Here is a 17,500-nt window from a genome sequence, read left to right as displayed (position 1 = left end):
ACTTATAGGCCATCAAGATGTCTAAAGCACCTTCTTAGGCAAGCTTAGGCAGATGCAAGGACTGCTGTCCAATCCCTGGAACCACATACTGCTCCAGCCCCGCCTTCAGGGTGGGCTGAGTCAGCCAGAAAAAAAAAAAGTCACTTACAGTTCTGCCTTTTTTCCTTTCTCTTCAGTCTCTTTTATTTGTTTGCTTTTGGGCTTAAGAAGTAACCCAGGGCTTTGGGCATGCAGAATGAGTGCCCTGCTCTGTACTATGCTACACCTCCAGCTCTCAAGTGTGAATTCAAGCTAACATAGCTTAACCCATCATGTCACTGAACTTCTTATAGCAATGTCACCAAAGCCCTCCTAGCTAACAAGAGCCATGGCATCCTTAACCCAACCTACATGACAATTTGGTAGCAACTGCTATCAGAGCCTTTTCAAACTCACTCTTCACCTGGCTCTAGGCAGACACCTCCTACTGTGTCCCTCTTGCTCTCCTCCTAGCTTTTTCCTTTGCCCTCAAGAGTGTTCCATTCTCTCAGTTCACACAACCAAGTTCTCTGTGCAATGTTCTTTCTTCCCTGTTCAACTTCTGCCCGCAGATATCTATCTCATTTTGCCCATAGATAGCTATCTCACTCACTCTCTCACTCACTCTTCCTGTAGGCTAAAACCTTATTTCTCAGCATACTTTGTCTGAGCACAAATGTGTGTGTGTGTGTGTGTGTCATGCATATGCATCATATATTACAGATCAATTTGATGATCAGATACTATGTATAAGTCTTGGCTTAAAATGTTTATTTAACTCCACAGAACAGATCCAATAAACACTATTTTACAAGGCAGGAATTGTGCTTGTGAATTTTCAGAAACCTGTCCAAGGTCACTACACTGCCCAGCAGCACTTCTGTGTTTATCTGGTACGACAACTTTTAAATTGCAAAATTAAATTCAACTTTTCTTCCTAAATCTCAACAAGCTCTTCTAGTTCCAATACTGATATCACCAAACAGTTCAAACTAAAAAAGAAAAAGCAAACAATCCTTGACTCCAATAGTGAGCGCAATAAACTAGCAAGCCTTATTAACCCAATTCACTGTCAAATCCTACCTGTTTGATCCACAGAATATTCTCTTCTGTCTCTTCCAGCCTTCCTGCCTCTTGCCATTATCCTCATGTGGACAGCTTTGAGTTATTGACACTCAGCTGTTCCCACCTGCTTCCAGTCTCGCTCACCTGAACATTACTACAAACATGTTTCTCCAAAATCCGTTCCATTATACTCAGTTCTTCCTTCAAACTTCCAATGATCATTCCTGTCTCTATACTAGGGTATTCTCAACATAATATTCAAGGCCTTCCAACCTGGGCTTGGTCCACAGAATAATATTCAAAGGAAGGCATCCTGCTCTGTGGTCACACAGAATCACTTCACCTTGACATTTTCATTCTTTTAACTTTTCAAAATTAAATTAAAAAAATAAGAATGAAAATGTGGCATCATCATAAGATATTCTAATTACTGAAGGGGTCTTCAGTGATTAGACGTTATAGGTAAATTTGATGATCAGATAGTATGCCTCTTAGTAAAGAGACAGAAGAGAATATTCTGTGGATCAAACACGTAGGATTTGACAATGAATTGGATTAATAAGCCTTGCTCATGTGTTGCTTCCTTTCTCTCTCTTTCAAAATACATTTTTCTAGTCAGTGTCTCCAAGAATCCCCATTTAACATTCATCCACCTAAAGAAAACCTCTTCTTTTCTATGTTCCTGCTTCCCTCATCCAACTCAGCCATAATTTGTGTCTTCACCAAACGCTGTTAAGTGCCACTATTCTAAATCATCTGGTTTCAAGTCTTGACATTTGTTCACTGCGCCATCTATAATTTCAGTGGTTACTGTTCTGTATACACCTTAGCATTTTCCGGCCCATCATAAATCAGTTCTATTGAATAATACAGCTAAGATAAAAAGAGAAAATTTCAAATTATGTTGCTGTAGTGACCTGACATAGACTTGCAAACCTAGCTACTTTTTTCTTAAAGAATAACTTATTTGATTCACATCAGTACAAATAAAATACTGAATTCACTTAAGAAGTATCTGCGAGGCCCTAACAAAATAATTCCAATAAAATATCAGGAATGAAATTCTTCTTACCTTTATTCTTCCCAACTCAAACTGGAAAACATTGGGACTTGTAGCTTGTGCAAAAACCGCAGGAAATAATTTTGTACTTGGCTCCACCTTAAATAAACAAATTAATTTATTAATATTAATAAAAGAGACAGGAAAGGAAAATATTTTCTGTACGACTCAGGAACCCTTGAAAGGAGACTAGAAGTGTCTGCTTTCTCTCATGTGAAGGCCCCCTCAGTAACTAGACTATCTCGAACAATGCTACATTTTTATTTTATTTTTATCTTTTTAATTTAATTTTATTTTGAAAAGTAAAAACAAAAGCAAGAAAAATGTCAGAAACAGGGTAACATACAACAATACGTTACCGATTTTCAAAAGAAGAATAGCTAATTAACAATGGCTGTTATATTATCTATTTTTATCATCTAATCTGTTGCTCAGATTTTTTTTTTTAATCTGGAATTGAACTCAGGCCCTTGCGCTTGCCAGGCAAGCACTTATCCTACTGAGCTATTTCCCTGGCCCCTGTTGTTCAGATTAACAAATATTGTTATGTAAGATTGGACATAGGGTTGCATATTACTGCTTGCTTTCAAGAAAAATTAAATTTTTGTTCTTATCTCCTTTCTTTAAAATTTATTTTAAAGAGAGTGTAGTAATAATTGATATGACATTAGAAGCAGTACACATTTAGAAGACCAAGATAACCGGTATTCAAGCACTTTTTTGTATTACACACTGCTGTCCTTGATGTAGTTGCTCAGCTCGTAGATATCAGCATACAGAGTTAGTCAAGGTGAAAATTCTGCACATTAACTGCTATTTTCAAAACAACTCATGGAAATTTTTGGTACAATCACCTCAGCCATTCTGTAGACGCTACAGTTTTAGAGAATCTATTTACTTGGAGCAGCTTATGGCAATATACTGGCAATATTCAATAGGAGCGAGCGTACGCAACTAACTTTCTGTTTCCATCTTTGCTTAATTTCTAAATTACTTTTAGATCTTACAAAGCACGTATCCCTTTAACAGGGAGAAGAGCTCCCACCTGGAGCAGTACCCGGCTTCTCTGCTGCCGATCACGCACCTGATAGTAAGTGCTCAGCTCCTTGCCATTGGCAATGAACGTGAGCAGCCCGCTAGCAGCGTCCACCACACAGCCGATCTCCAGCCCGTTATTGTTGCGTCCTTGCCCGGGGCTTATGCTCTCACCAGCACACACCATATAGCAGTTGCTGCGTTTGATGCTGAATTACAAAAAGAGACCCTGCATTTTATCTTTGTACAACCACAGATGAGCGAGAAGGCACGTTTATCTTGCAAACTAAACCTAAATTATGCTGCGCAAGCAACAAGCTCATGCTGTAATGGGAGAAGTGCACAATGGGCCGATTCTGTGATTCTGAGCGAAACTCCATTGACTGCACTGGATGTTCTGAATTGGGTCTGACTCGTCTCTGAATTTCACAGGCCAACAAACTGGAACCAAATGAGGAACTGACCTGCACCTTCTCTCCAAAAACTCAAACCAAACTGAACCTTTTTCTGAGGTTCAAAAAAGTTTAACTACTTAGTCATCATCCAAATTTGTAATCTCATATTTTCTTTGTAACTATGGGTTCAAAGATGAGAAGTGTTCACTGCCAAACACTATCCAAGATCTTAGGCAACTTCTATATGCGCCATCAGTGATTCAGTATATTTAGGTTTGGCCAAAAGTATGTTCTGCTGTGGGCAATTCCAGGAATCTGTTATGAGACACAGTTAGCTAGAAGATGCATATAATCAGGGATATCAACAAGAAAACTTCCCTGGATTTGCACCTTCTCCAAAATGTTTACTAGAAATGGTAACAAAGTAAAATACTTCGAACTTCATTTCTAAGCCCTTGTCTAGTATTATACAGTAGATCCATAGACTATTACTGAAAAAAAGGCCAAAGTCAGGCAAGGAAGAGGAAAAGAACAAAAAGGCTGGGACAAAGTTAGTTTGTATAATCAAATAGACTCTGCTTCTTTGCACATAATATTCAGTGACTCTTTCCTATCCTCTATTTTCTACCCCAAATCATCTACCAGTTATCCCATCCCTAAGATGAGTTCTTTATACAATATTATTTCTGTCTCTGAGAAGCAAGTGCATCCCCAATAACATTCCAAGAAGCCTGAGGTTTGGTTCCCACACGGATGTCAAGTACTCTTGATCTGAGATTTTTCCTCGGCCCTATCCTAAGCGCTGAGGCCACCATGTTCAAGATGTACAAAGCTGAGAGCAGGACAGTGCATTTCCCCATCACCAAAAAGGATGGTGCAGATATAGAAGAAAAGCAACATTATGGAGGACTCTTTCTGAGACCTGTCACAGCAGATCAGAGAGGATTCATGGGCACAAAGGGTAGCAGCGAATGGTCAGATCTTCTCTTGTCTTATTCTGCAAGGAAGATAGCCTTCTTCACTTTTTTGAAGGTTTGGTTTGAGTTTGGTTTGTTTTACAAATGAGAAAGGATGGCACAGAAAGTGTAAGTGACTTACCCAAAGCCACACAGCGAGTCAAAGGCAAAGCTGAGGAAAGAACCCACTGCTCCTCAGTCGGAGTTCACACGTGTCCAACTGGTCTAACTACCAGCCCACGCTGACCTCACAGTTTTATCCCCACCACACAGCCAGTTCCCAAGGCACTTAGCAGACCGGATGCTAACCATCTCACTTTACCCATTTCTCAACCTTAAGATGAAGACCAAATATTGGGAACCCAGGTCGTTAATCACGTTACCTGGAGCAGATATTATTACCTACAAAGGATGTACCATCCGTACTCTATGCTTCTTGCTTTTAATATATTTAGATTCTTGCTGGTTTGCATGCGTAACAAAAAGGGTATCGATATTAATGGCTTAATCACATTGTTTTTATAAATAGAAATATCCTTACACAAAATCCAAGAAACAAAATTTGCTAGGGTTTTCAATAGTTTTGATGTAATTCTTGTTTTAAAAAAAAAAAAAACTGAGGAGAACCAACCTTTCATGTACTTTTCCTTTTTCATCTCCTAGAGTTACAGTCACCGTACGGACTCTGTCCAAGTCAAAGCCTGTGTCATACTGGTGGAAATCAGATGTGATCCACCCCACCCAGACATTAGCAGGTTCTTGGCCCGGAAAGATTCTCACTGAGTAATAGTACTGTCAAGACAGCAGAAACAGAAGTTTGCAAAGCAAAGCAAAACAAAATGGTGATTTCAGTCTCTGAATTACCTGAGAATACATTTTTAAAAATTATTTGGCTACAATATAATAGGCATAAAAAGTGAACATGGAAAAATGAGAACTGTTGTATACTGGAGATGTTGAATTAAATCAGAAATAATGGGAAAGAGAGGAAATCAATAATCAATGCATGTGTGTGTCCATGTACAAACATATGTGGATGGATGGGTGGATGGATGGATGGATGGATAGAGATAGATAGATAGTTAGATAGATAGATAGATAGATAGATAGATAGATAGATAATGCACTTAAATATATCCATCCATTATTGGTTCCTTAGCTTTGAGTTTTTCAAATTGATGCATGCCTGTTAATTTATGCTAGAGTTTTCATGCTTGTCATCCAACTCATTTGCAAATACTTATCCTTTCTTTTTTGGATATATAATGTTTTGATATCTTAAGTCACTTTGAAATAGTTCAAATCTAACCTGTGACTGTCAAGCCCAAACATGAGAGCACTCTACAACACACACAGTTTTGTACGTTTCCCATTTGGCCTTTCAGGAAAAGTAGATTTACAACTTTGAAATGGCAAAGAGCAAGGCCTGACCTCTCACAAAAGTATGATAAATGATCTTTCAGACTATTCACTACAATAAAAGAAATTACATGTGCTTAGAAAAGGCAAGTGGTAAGTTAAAATTTTTCAATGAAATAAGACATCAAAAATCTCAATTATAGGTGTCTTTAAGAATATTTCCCTAAAATAGCCCTTTTATTGTATAACATTCATTATAATATATCTTTTCAAATATTCTAACCCCAAAATATATCTATGTGGTCTTTATTTTTATTTATTTATTCTTTGCAGTATCAGGGATTGAACTCAGGACCCTGCACTTGCGAGGCAAGCACTTATTCTACTGAGCTATCTCCCCAGCCCCCCAAAATATATCTAAAAGGAGGAGCAAATGATTCTTTTAAAAACTGAATCAAAGTCTACCTTTTGATGTTATCTTATGGATCTGGGATTGAACCCAGGACCTAAAGTGGGGCAGGCACTTTTCCACTGAGTTACATCCCCAAAGCAAAGTATGCGGTATGAGGTATAAGTAACAATGCCTGACAAACAGAAACACAGGACAAGCGCTGCAACCCCATACCGTGGAGGTTTGCATCAGGTAGTCATAGTCATCCCGATCATCTGCCAAAACATCTTCAGTGAGTCTTGCCGAGTGGCTGGTGCTGTAATCTGGCTTTGTTCTCCTAAGTAAAAATCTGAAATCCATAAGAGCAGCAGCAGTGAGTGCTGATCAAACACTCGGCCTACTTCTAAGATGAGCATGTCATCAGTGGAGTGATCTTCAACCAGGGCAAGTTTGCTCCCTGGGGAACATCTGAGAATGTATGGGGATATTGCTATCTGTTATAACTGAGGCATTTAATGTAACTGGCACCTACTGGGTAGAGCTAGGAATGTTGTTCAGTCCTCTTCAGTCCCTAATACAGGCCCCTTCAGCAAAGAATGACCTGATTCAACTGTCGAGCATGCTGAGGTTGAGAAACTCTGTGTGCAAGGAAGGAAGCTAAAACAATTTACCTTTCTGAACATAAAAATATTACTTAGGAAGAACACTCTAACTTTAACCAAGAATATAAATATAAGAAATTTAAAAGTGATCTTGGATAGATAATATCTGCTCTAACAAGCTAGATAACCAGGTTCATCTATTTTTCCCATAAAATCGTTCACAAAAAGAAAAAGGAAGAACAAATTACTATTGAGAAACCCTTTAGCCTGTACAGTAACTTTCCCCACAGGAAAATTACACATTCACGATGATACTGTATCTGAAAATGACCTCTGTTTCAGACGAGAAGGTTTTTCCTGAGCATAATCTTTGTGGTTATTGAACTCTGGCTTTGCAACTTCTTTGTCTTTGTCGACACGATCAGGAACCAGATGGCCATGAGCTGTCTTCATCAGAACCTCGAAGTCAGAATCTGCATCGTAATCCTCCAAGTCATTCTTGGGCCCAAAGAGGCCTGCACCTGGGAGCCCCCCAGCCACGGTCTTAGAGAAGACCTCCGCGCACTCGATGGGCATGCTCAGGCGGTAAAACATGATGTCGGTGCTGCTGTTCTGGGAACCAAACGATTTCTGGGTGACCTTCAGACAGGGAGAGCTGTCTATGGTGCCATCTATTCTGGTCACCTGGACAACGAGGAAGTAACATTCACATTCCAATCTCACTGTTGGTTTCCTGATCCTAAAGATGACTAACACACATTATGCTTTCAGAATCCCAAACACTTCCCACATGTGCACTATTTTATAAGAAATAATTAAACAAAGTGCACACTTCAATCTACCTATCTGCAATTTCTATATCTCTGGATTCAACCAACTACCCATGGCAAATATTTGAAAAATCACATGGGTACTATGTGTGGTCACACATTTTTCTTGACTTCTTCCTAAACAACACTGTGAAATTATAGTTCCATTTTATTATATATTATAAGTAGTCCACAGATAATTTGAACCTATAAGACAATATGCATAGAGTCAGTGCAAATACTCTATTTTCTTTACATTTGATACTCCAGTATCTACAGATATTGGTAACCAAAGGGGACCTGGAATAAAGAGCTTATAAAGAAACAATATTCACAGAGTTCTTTCTGCTCCAAACTCTAATGATGGCTTGAGAAATTAATTTCAAAATTATACACATTCAGAATTGGCCTGACATTGCTTACATATAAAAAAGAAATCACTCATTAGCCTAATATGCTACTGGTAAGGAACCCAATCTTTGGTTAAATTCCACTATTATGTAACTGATCATAGAAATTGTTTTAATTTATTATAATTCTGAAGTACGGTGAGAGTACAAGGAATTGAACTCAGGACTTCATGCTTGCCAGGCAGGCACTGTGCTACTGAGCTCTATCTTCAAGTTAACATAATTGTTCAAGTAAGAACTTTCACATACAAAGATATTCTCCTAATTTTCTAAAGTGGTTTGATTTTTAAAGAAGAAGCAAACCTCAATATGCTCATGGTTTGATGGAACTTGGAGAAACTGCGGGAGCCTCTTGCTTAGCCACATGGTGATGTCTCTATTTGTGTTAACTGCAAATGGCTCGTAGCCCTCTTGCAAGCCACAGATGGTGAAGTACTTCAAGGTGCTGACATCCTTGCCGAAATTCATCCTGCCCACTTGGGCCACACCCAAGCTACATGCAGGTATAAATCCTGGGAAGAAAAAAAACAAAAACAGAACCTTCAGCATCATTAGTGGGGAACCCTGTTAGTATGGAATTAACCATTTTACAGCTCCGGTGCTCTGCTTTTTGACAGCCAGCCCTACAGGGGGAGAAACAACGATGTATTAAAGAGAACACTGATACAGCGTATTAGATGAAAGACACTGAAGAACTGCATTTGATCTTGGCATTGTACATCACTAGGTACAGCCCTAGATAATTCCTTTTTTATCCTGGGGCTTATTCTGTAAAATGAGACTACTGAAAGCATTGTCTGTTCCTCCAAGATCCTCAAATTCTAAAGGTGAGTCCTACCTAACATCTCAGTTGCTCAGTGATATATGTTACTCTTTCATTCCAAAGAGTGAAAAAGAACCAAAGGCCAAGGAAACTTTGGCACCCTGTGTCTTGCTTCTCTCTCTGGCTAAAGAGCATGGTGGGTCCAAACACACAACATGATTGCCCTTTAAACCTATTCATACATAAGGAAAGGATAGGAGAAACACTTTTTAAAAAGGTTTCCATTCACTGACAGCTGCTTTTGATTTTTTTTTCCTTTTATTTATGTATTTAGTACATGGTCTCACTACATAGCTTAGACTCATAGTGATCCTCCTGTATCAGCCTCCCCAGCACTCGGGTTACAGGCATGTACCACCATGCCTAGATTTGGTAGCCAACATGGTGCACCCAGGGTTTGAGGGCTGGCACAGCACAAGGTACTAGAGGTTGAACTCGGGTCCTTGTGCTTGCCAGCCAGGTGCTTAGACTGCCAACCTATTTCCCCAGCCCTGCTTTTTTCTCTTTTTGTATTTTAGGGAAGGGTCTACAGGGTGTTCAGGGTCTCACTACTAGATTGGACTCATAGTGATCCGCCTGTTTACAGCCTCCCAAGTGCTGGGATTATAGGTGTGCACCATGCCCAGTCTCTATTGCTATCTCAACGCACCCTCGGGTGGGGCCGGCACAGCAGGCTCTGGGAGCTTTTGATCTATGCATACATCCACAACAGCAATTGATAAAAGGACAAAAACCACTAGAAGATTTCATAAGCTAATTTAATGCATGGCACTGTCAGCAAAGCTCTCCACTATTGAGTAAATATTAGTAAACTAAATTTTGTTACTTGCTCAAATATTTTGGAACCACTTGTCCAAGGTTTGAGACAGTATTTTTTTTGTTGTTGCTGTTAAGGAAATAAGATATTTTTCAGGGTGGGATATTTACACATTCTTCATTTCTTTCTGTAATGTTTTATACTAATGTTTAAGTAGTTAGCACAATAAACAAAGTTTGGTTTGTTAGACAGACAGCAAACTAGAGGATCTAGTTGAACTTTCTAATTTGTAGATCAAAGAAACAATGGATACTAACAATAAGCCGACAGTTTTCAAAAGAATTGCAGTTAGTCCCAGCATTATGATTACTCTTTTTCCCTTGTTGAAACTAGTGACAGTGAAAGCCAGATATAGCCCTCAAATAGAAGATGATGAAAAGGATGTCCAGTGATTCACAATGACTTTCTGTAGTTTGTTTCTACCAACATGCACTCAGGGGGATGATGGCCCAAGTTGCTACCAGCTAGGTGGAAAGAAAGGTCTAATTGTATTCAGGAGAGTTGTACAATGCAGAGCTTCTAGTTAAAGCAAACAAAGCTGCAGCTGCAGCTGCCACTGGACCAGCTACCAAAGCAGTAATCAGAAAGATAGTTTTAATAGGCATCCCCAAGGAATCAAAGAAGTGAAGAAATGCAACTGATCGGAGATAGCCTGAATGTCATTAGCACAAACTGGTGAATATCTAACTCCCATTTGACATACCTGAGGGACACAAGCTAGAGAGAGATTCTATGGTGGTGAGCATCTATTTCTGATCACTATAATTTTAGAACTTTCTAGTATATAAAGGAAATCACCTGACATCTGTAAATAACTGCGTACTAGACTTCCGTCATACTCAGCTATTAACTTTTCCTTTTCTGGACCTTTAAAATACTTTCATGGTATATTGGGTAGTACTGTACACAAGCAATCTCCCAAACTGGTCACTATAGCTAAGTTTACAATTCAAGTGGCTCCTAAAGCAATCACAATACCATGTGGTACGAGATACCCTTTTCATGAGATGGAATATTATTTAGTCATTCAGTCATCAAAGATTCAATTAATGTATAGGAAAGCAGAACTAGTAAATATTATTAGGAGAAATATATAACATATGGTTTATTACTTTTGCTTTTACTTTAGACATAAATACACCCAAAGGTTTTTTTTTTAATCAAAGCTTTAGAGTGATGGGATTTTTAACTTTGTTCTTTTTCATACCTCTGTAAAACTTAACAAAGTTTTACACTGAATGTTCACTTTATTATAAAGACAAGCTAAACTTTTATTTAACATATTTCATTTAATAAAACAGGATATGAATGATGTGCAATGAGTCCAGCACAAGAAGTCCTGCTTATTTCATTAAACTAGTACAAGATTTAGGCAGGAAAATGGCTAACAGGTATTAAGAAATTTGCAACCCCTCCTATCTTTATTTGATAAATATTTATTGAGCAGCTGTTGTGTACCAGATGCTAAGAATGAAAGATGGCTAATACAGAGCTCGTAGCTGAAAGGTGCTGATAACCTAACAAGAGGCAGACAAACAGGTAAAGAAGTCTTCCTAAAATAGCCTTCCACTCGTCAAAGCAGGACACAGAACTAGAGGTGGGTGGAGAGACCAGAGTCTGCACAAGAGTTGCCATTTAATAAGGGAGCAGATGGCAGAACTATGCAGTGACTTTCCTGAAAAACCAACATTTGTCAAAATAAAAAGCTGGTAAAAATTTAGATTATGTTTATAATACTTCTGCATTTGGAAAACATTTAAGATAACATGCTTTAAAATCATGTTATTTTTACAATACAATCACAATTTTTAGATAGGGGAGAAATACTGTAAAGACTTTTCAGGCATTGATCATCTCTCATTAAAATTTAATAATTTTTCTATATAAAAGTACTGTATGCCTTCTGTTAAACAGATACCAAGTTACCGACTGTCTCAAACACACCAGTAAATAGTATCTCCACTTTCATTTGGTTTTCTCGGCTTGGTGCAGGTATAGAAATACTACTTCCAATTATTCCTAGTAATAGCTACAGATTATTTAATATTTTCTCTATAAACAATATAATCTACAGGTAATGAGAGAATTGTTCCTTTTATTCCAATTCTTTCATCTCAAATTTCTTTTTCTTGTCATATTACAAGTTTGAAAAATCATTTAGAAGAACATTATACCCCAGGGATTCATTGTGGGTTGGATAAGTAATAAAAAATTATAAGTGTTTTCATGGCTGACACTGACAAAGGTTCTACAATCTGATGTACAGGATCTCAGGATAAATCCTGAGGGGATTTCACTGACCTTACCAGATCCAAAAGCTACAACTCTTGTTGCATAGGTCCTGCTTTACCTTGGTCTTAACCATCCAGTAGAAAATTATAAAAAAGAAATATAAGAAATAAAGCCATGCTGTTATGTTGAGCGGTAGGGGACTCAGGTCAACAATTTCTGACATTGCCAGTCAAGCGGAAGACCCAATACTATTATGGACTACTGGACTCTTTTGAATATTTTGCTGAGTTTACACACCTATAATATTCAAATAACAGAACTTAACAAAAAAGGGTATACAGATGAATGTCCATTTTGTATCTGTGTATTCGAAGTGGTTGGGATAGATATATAGTGACATTCTGTTAATGAATAGAATGATTTGTTCTAATGGTGCTTGTAAGTAGGATGTCATGTCTGCATCTTGCACAGCAATTAACCACTAGGAAAAATGTATACAATGTGTTAATTATTGAAACTGTCCTATCAGTTTGGTTTGAAACTGTCTCATTGCTATTTGTTTCTCAATAAATTTATGGGAAAAAATTATAAGTGTTTCATACTTAAATTTCTCAGCCAGTGTTGTATTTATGCCTATGCATGATTTGGCATATTTTACTATGATTATAATTCCTCTATGCTTCTATAGAAACAGCCAGCTCAGTCTTACATACAGTGGCTACTAAAGCAATCACAATATCATGTGTTAAATATATGTGTTCTCTCTTACAATTAAAATGATGGGAAACACCTCCAGTAGGCTCTTGAAAAAGACATAAATGAAAAGATGCTCCATATAAAGTCACTGCATTAAATAGAAAAGCCTTAGTATCAGAACTTGAAGTAATCTCTGGCTTTAGTAAGATGCATGAGATCATAGGTTGTGGTGTATTAACTCATGGGCCATGTGTAACATCCAGCGGAACTGAATCAGTGTGGTGCGAATCTGGGTGTGGAAGGCCCGCCTGAGCATTGCCGCCAACCACATAAGAAGAGACCTGGAGAGGAAGGTGTGTGCTGCTGATTCTCCTAGCGAAGCCTATCAGACTGGCTTTCCTGATGTGAACTTAGCTACTTTCATCCCCTGGAGGGGCTCAGGACCTCCCTGCTGCTGAGGATGGCTGCAGTTCCTTTGAGAGGAGCTCTGGTCCCTACCTGGAGCATCACTTCCTGGCTCCAGGGCAGACTCTCAGCCTGCTGACACGGACTCTTCATCCTATTGCTGCAGATGTGGAGGCAAAGAGTGTGTGCTGTTGATTCTCCTGGAGAAACTTGTTATGCTGGCCTTCTGGATATGAACTCAGCTGGTTTCTTCATCAGGACTTCGCTATTGCTGAGAATGGCTGTGGTTCACCTTGGGGGCTCTGAACCTTACCTTGAGTGTCACTTCCTGACTTTAGTGCAGATCCTCAGCCTGCTGGTATAGACCTTCTAGCTTCTACCACTGACCTTTGGGCCTTCCCAGTACAGATCATTGACACAGACTTGCATGACAAATTGTGTGAGGCTATGTCAGGCTTCCAGTTAGACTAATAGAGGACACTGCCGTGTGCTCTAGGTTTTCTAGACCTAGAGGGCACTATTGTGAGACCTATGCCCTTAGCTGGATTCTATGGGTCTCTAGTGCATGGACAGATCTCATGTACTCTTTTTCATTTATCTCTTGGGTTGAATATTACAAAATAATTGTATAAATTACAAGTTCTGTATTGACTCTTTTCCCTTGCAAACCCTGACTATAATGGGTACACCAGGAAAACTTTTTCTAAGTCCTTGGTATGGAAGAGGTGCCACAGCTTGATGGACCATTAGACCAGTGTGTATAAAATCTGGAATATTAAATATGTGATCACAAGGAGATTATGGGGCCAAAGAGGAAAGTGATCCATGATGTACCATGTGCCTAAGGAGAATCACATGGAGAGAAAATATTCTCTCAGGATTCACAGAGAGCACGTTGGCCAAGAAATGGCCGTGACTCATCCACATGGCTGGCACTGACAAAGGTTCTACAATCTGAGGTACAGGATCTCAGGATAAATCCTGAGGGGATTTCACTGACATCATCAGACCCAAAAGCTACAACTCTTGTTGCATAGGTCCTGCTTTACCTTGATCTTAACCATCCAGCAGAAAAGTATAAAAAAGAAATATAAGAAGTAAAGCCATGCTGTTATGTTGAGCTATAAGGGACTCAGGTCAACAATTTCTGACATTGCCAGTCAAGTGGAAGACCCAATATTATTATGGGCTACTAGACTCTTTTAGAATATTTTGATGAGTTTACATACCTATAATATTCAAATAATGGAACTTAACAAAAAAGGGGATACAGATGAATGTCCATTTTGTATCTGTGTATTCAAAGTGGTTAGATTAGATATACAGTTACATTCTCTTAATGAATGGAAGTATTTGTTCTAATGGTGTTTGTAAATAGGATATCATTTCCATATCTTGTACAGCAATTGACCACTAGGAAGAATGTATGCAATGTGTTTATTATTGAAACTGTCCTACTAGTTTGGTTTGAAACTGTCTCATTACTCTTTTTTTCTCAATAAAATTATGGATAAATAAATAAATAAGTGATCAGGCAATGTGCATAGGTTAAAAATGACTCAATTACCTGGCAACACATAAACTGGAAGAGACATCTGACAGAACTTAAGATTAATCCTGGAGGCTGCCATGCTGACTAGACATGGATTCTCTTCCCTGTCTCTGTGTAGGCTGGCACTAATAGTGATCTCTAACAGTTCTGTGAATCTACAAGATCAGCAGAACTAAGATCTCTTTGATCAATGTCTTTGTTATCTGTTGCTATGGAACAAATTAACACAAACTTGGCCATTTAAAGCAGCACCCATTAATTATTTCCTGGTGCTGTAGGTTGAAAATGGCATGATGTGGCTGGCTTTATTGGAACCAAGGTGTTGATATGGGCTAGAGTCTCACCATGGGCTTATAGTCAGCTTCTGGGCCCCTTGGCTACTCACAGAATTCAGCACTCATGATTGAAGAATTGAACTCTGTTTTCTATCCAGATGTCAGACAGAGGCAGTTCCTAGATATCATGGTCAGTACGTAGGTCCCCACCATATGACCCTTTCCAAATGGCAACAACTTACTTCTTCATATTTAGTAAGAGAGAATTTATTCACTATTGTAAATCTAACTTCAAGAAAAACCCTATCCTTTTTAAGGTCTTCACTGATTAGATCAGGCCCACACCAGATACTTATTTGGATAACACAAAGGTAACTGATTGGCAACCTAATTACAGTAGTGTTATTCCTTCATATTCCATCCCATCAAATCCCACTGATGCTTATAAGGACAGCATTATGCAAGGTGATGTCTATACCATGGGGCAGGGCTCGTGGGGGCGATCTTAGAATTCTTTCAGCAGCAGAGGGATGAAAGCTGCTTTTTTTGAGCTCTCACCACTCTTGATCATATTTGTCAGAATAGTGAAGAGAACCAATGAGGAAGAATTGCTGGAAAAGCTTACCAGGGACTGTTTCTCATGTCAGCCCTGCAATACTAATTTGTTGGTATTACAGTCAGAAGGGTCTTTTTAAAATGGAGAGTCAATTAATCTTTCTTTCCCTAGGCATACTCTGAAATTTAAAGGAAAAAAATGCTAGAGAGAAGAATTCTAAAGAGGATCTGCCAAAAAGAAAGCAGGTTTCAGGCTCTGAAAGTTCCTTCCAAGGGCCGGCAACATAGTTCAGTGGACTGAGCGCCTGCTTTGGCAAGTGCAGGGACCAGGGTTCGATCTGGGGTCCCATGTGCCTCACCGGCCCTGCCCCCAGAATGTGCTAAGCCAGTGACCAAATCTTGGCATGGTGACTCAAGTCTATAATCCCAGTGCTGGCATGGCTGAAAACAGAAGGGTCACTATGAATCTGACTTGTGTAGTAAGACCCTGTACCAAATACATAAATGAAAAACAAAACCAAAATTCCCTCCAAGAGGTGGTTCAGTCATACTCTTAGTCTTGACCAAGCAAGTCCTAGTCTTTTGCAAGGGCTTGAAAACTCAAGGAATCATGCTGTTCTATTACAGACCAATATTCTTCAGCAATGTGTTCTCCATACAGTTATTCTATGAGCTTTAGGGTGTGATCACTAAATGAATCTGTGCTCTTTATTTGTAGAAGAAAGCTGAAGCTTCTTAGCAAAGTCCTATTGGCTCATTTCTAGAGGAACCCTACACTTAGCCAGAATCAGCTGAATGACTGTATCTCCAATTGAATTTAATTGGATGACCCTGTCAGTCTTTTTTTTTTTTGATAACAATTTTTTATAAACCACTTAATATTTTTGTACAGAGACTGCTATACAACCAAAAATAATATTTTAGACTTTTTTTATCCAAGCTTTGACTTCTGGGTGTCAGCAAGGTGTGGAAACTTTTCTTGCAGAATTTTCTGTTTCTTTTTCTCCAGACACCTCTTTCTTGCTCTAATGCAGGCCCGTTTCTCATTTTTCAGTCTGACAAAATGGTCCACATAAGGCATTGCAAAGAATCGTTTCCTGTTGTATCTTTTATTTAGATACCAAGGTATAGGCCACTGCTTGAACTTGTGCCAAATGATTCTTCCAAAGATGTCTCTTCTTCAAGCACCAGGTCGAGCTTTTTCTTGACCAGTCTGGAGAAGCCTTAAAGCATCTTCTCTTTCCTGGACAACTTTATCTAATGCATTCATGGACTCAACTACCTTTTCTAACCGTTCTGGACTTGGCATTGGTAATACTTGCCGCTTGGCCTCCTGTTCTAGAGTTAGAAGCATGTTTCTTTCTTTTAGTAAGACGTACCAAAGTTTATGTAAATCTTCATTACTTTTGTTCCTTAATTGCTGACAGGTCCATGCAGCTCTGGATTTCACTTTTTCTTGCCCCCAATTCTTTGGGTCATCAAAAAATTCTTCCAGTCCTCTTCTTGACAATGTAGTATGAAGTAATCTACACTGCTGAAAGGATGTGCCATCTGGTGTATTCTTAGATAACAAACTAAGAGAATATCCTGTGCTAGCGGGGGCCTTGGGAGTTTTTAATGATACAGAAGCCTTCAGAACTGCTGAGACTCTTCTACAGAACAGAGCCAAACTGGCGGCAGCCATTTTTTCCGTGCAGCTAATCGACCCTGTCAGTCTTTCAAAGACTTGTGTGATTTCTTCTTTTTTGGTATATTGGACTAAAACATTACATTGGACAGGTTATCATTTTAGTTGTATAAATTGTTAAATATACAGTCAAAATACGTTTGACTACATTACATACTAAATTACCAATTATGATAACAGCTACATAAAGCTTATAATCTGCTTTGGAGATCAAAAGAATATTTCTCCCCATAGAGTATGATGGCACATGTCCGTAATCTCAGCCATCAGAATTCTGAAACAGAAGGACAGCTGTGAGTTCAAGGCCAGCCTGGGATCAAAACTAGCTTGGGTTACATAGTGAAACACAGTCTAAAAA

General features: G+C 38.8%; 2 protein-coding genes across 7 annotated transcripts in view; both read right to left on the bottom strand.

Annotated features, from left to right (window-relative positions):
- Ryr2 (ryanodine receptor 2) overlaps positions 1-17,500 on the bottom strand; it is a 681,083-nt gene that overhangs the window by 206,023 nt on the left and 457,560 nt on the right. For all 6 annotated transcript variants that reach the window (XM_023700826.1, XM_023700825.1, XM_023700827.1 and 3 more), the window contains exons 30-35: positions 8,404-8,612; positions 7,213-7,565; positions 6,514-6,628; positions 5,161-5,321; positions 3,228-3,387; positions 2,156-2,242 (exon numbers count right to left, since the gene is read on the bottom strand). In XM_023700826.1, the coding sequence (XP_023556594.1) occupies positions 2,156-2,242; positions 3,228-3,387; positions 5,161-5,321; positions 6,514-6,628; positions 7,213-7,565; positions 8,404-8,612 (1,085 nt within the window). The remainder of the gene's footprint in view (positions 1-2,155; positions 2,243-3,227; positions 3,388-5,160; positions 5,322-6,513; positions 6,629-7,212; positions 7,566-8,403; positions 8,613-17,500) is intronic.
- LOC105743473 (39S ribosomal protein L47, mitochondrial-like) lies at positions 16,360-17,141 on the bottom strand. The gene is given in 1 exon segment (XM_012516810.2): positions 16,360-17,141. A coding segment is annotated over 1 exon segment (753 nt). The 5' UTR covers positions 17,140-17,141; the 3' UTR covers positions 16,360-16,386.

This window comes from Octodon degus, unplaced genomic scaffold (assembly GCF_000260255.1).
Source record: "Octodon degus isolate 3935 unplaced genomic scaffold, OctDeg1.0 scaffold00127, whole genome shotgun sequence".
Taxonomy (NCBI): Eukaryota; Metazoa; Chordata; class Mammalia; order Rodentia; family Octodontidae; genus Octodon; species Octodon degus.
This window is presented reverse-complemented; position numbering and strand designations above follow the sequence as displayed.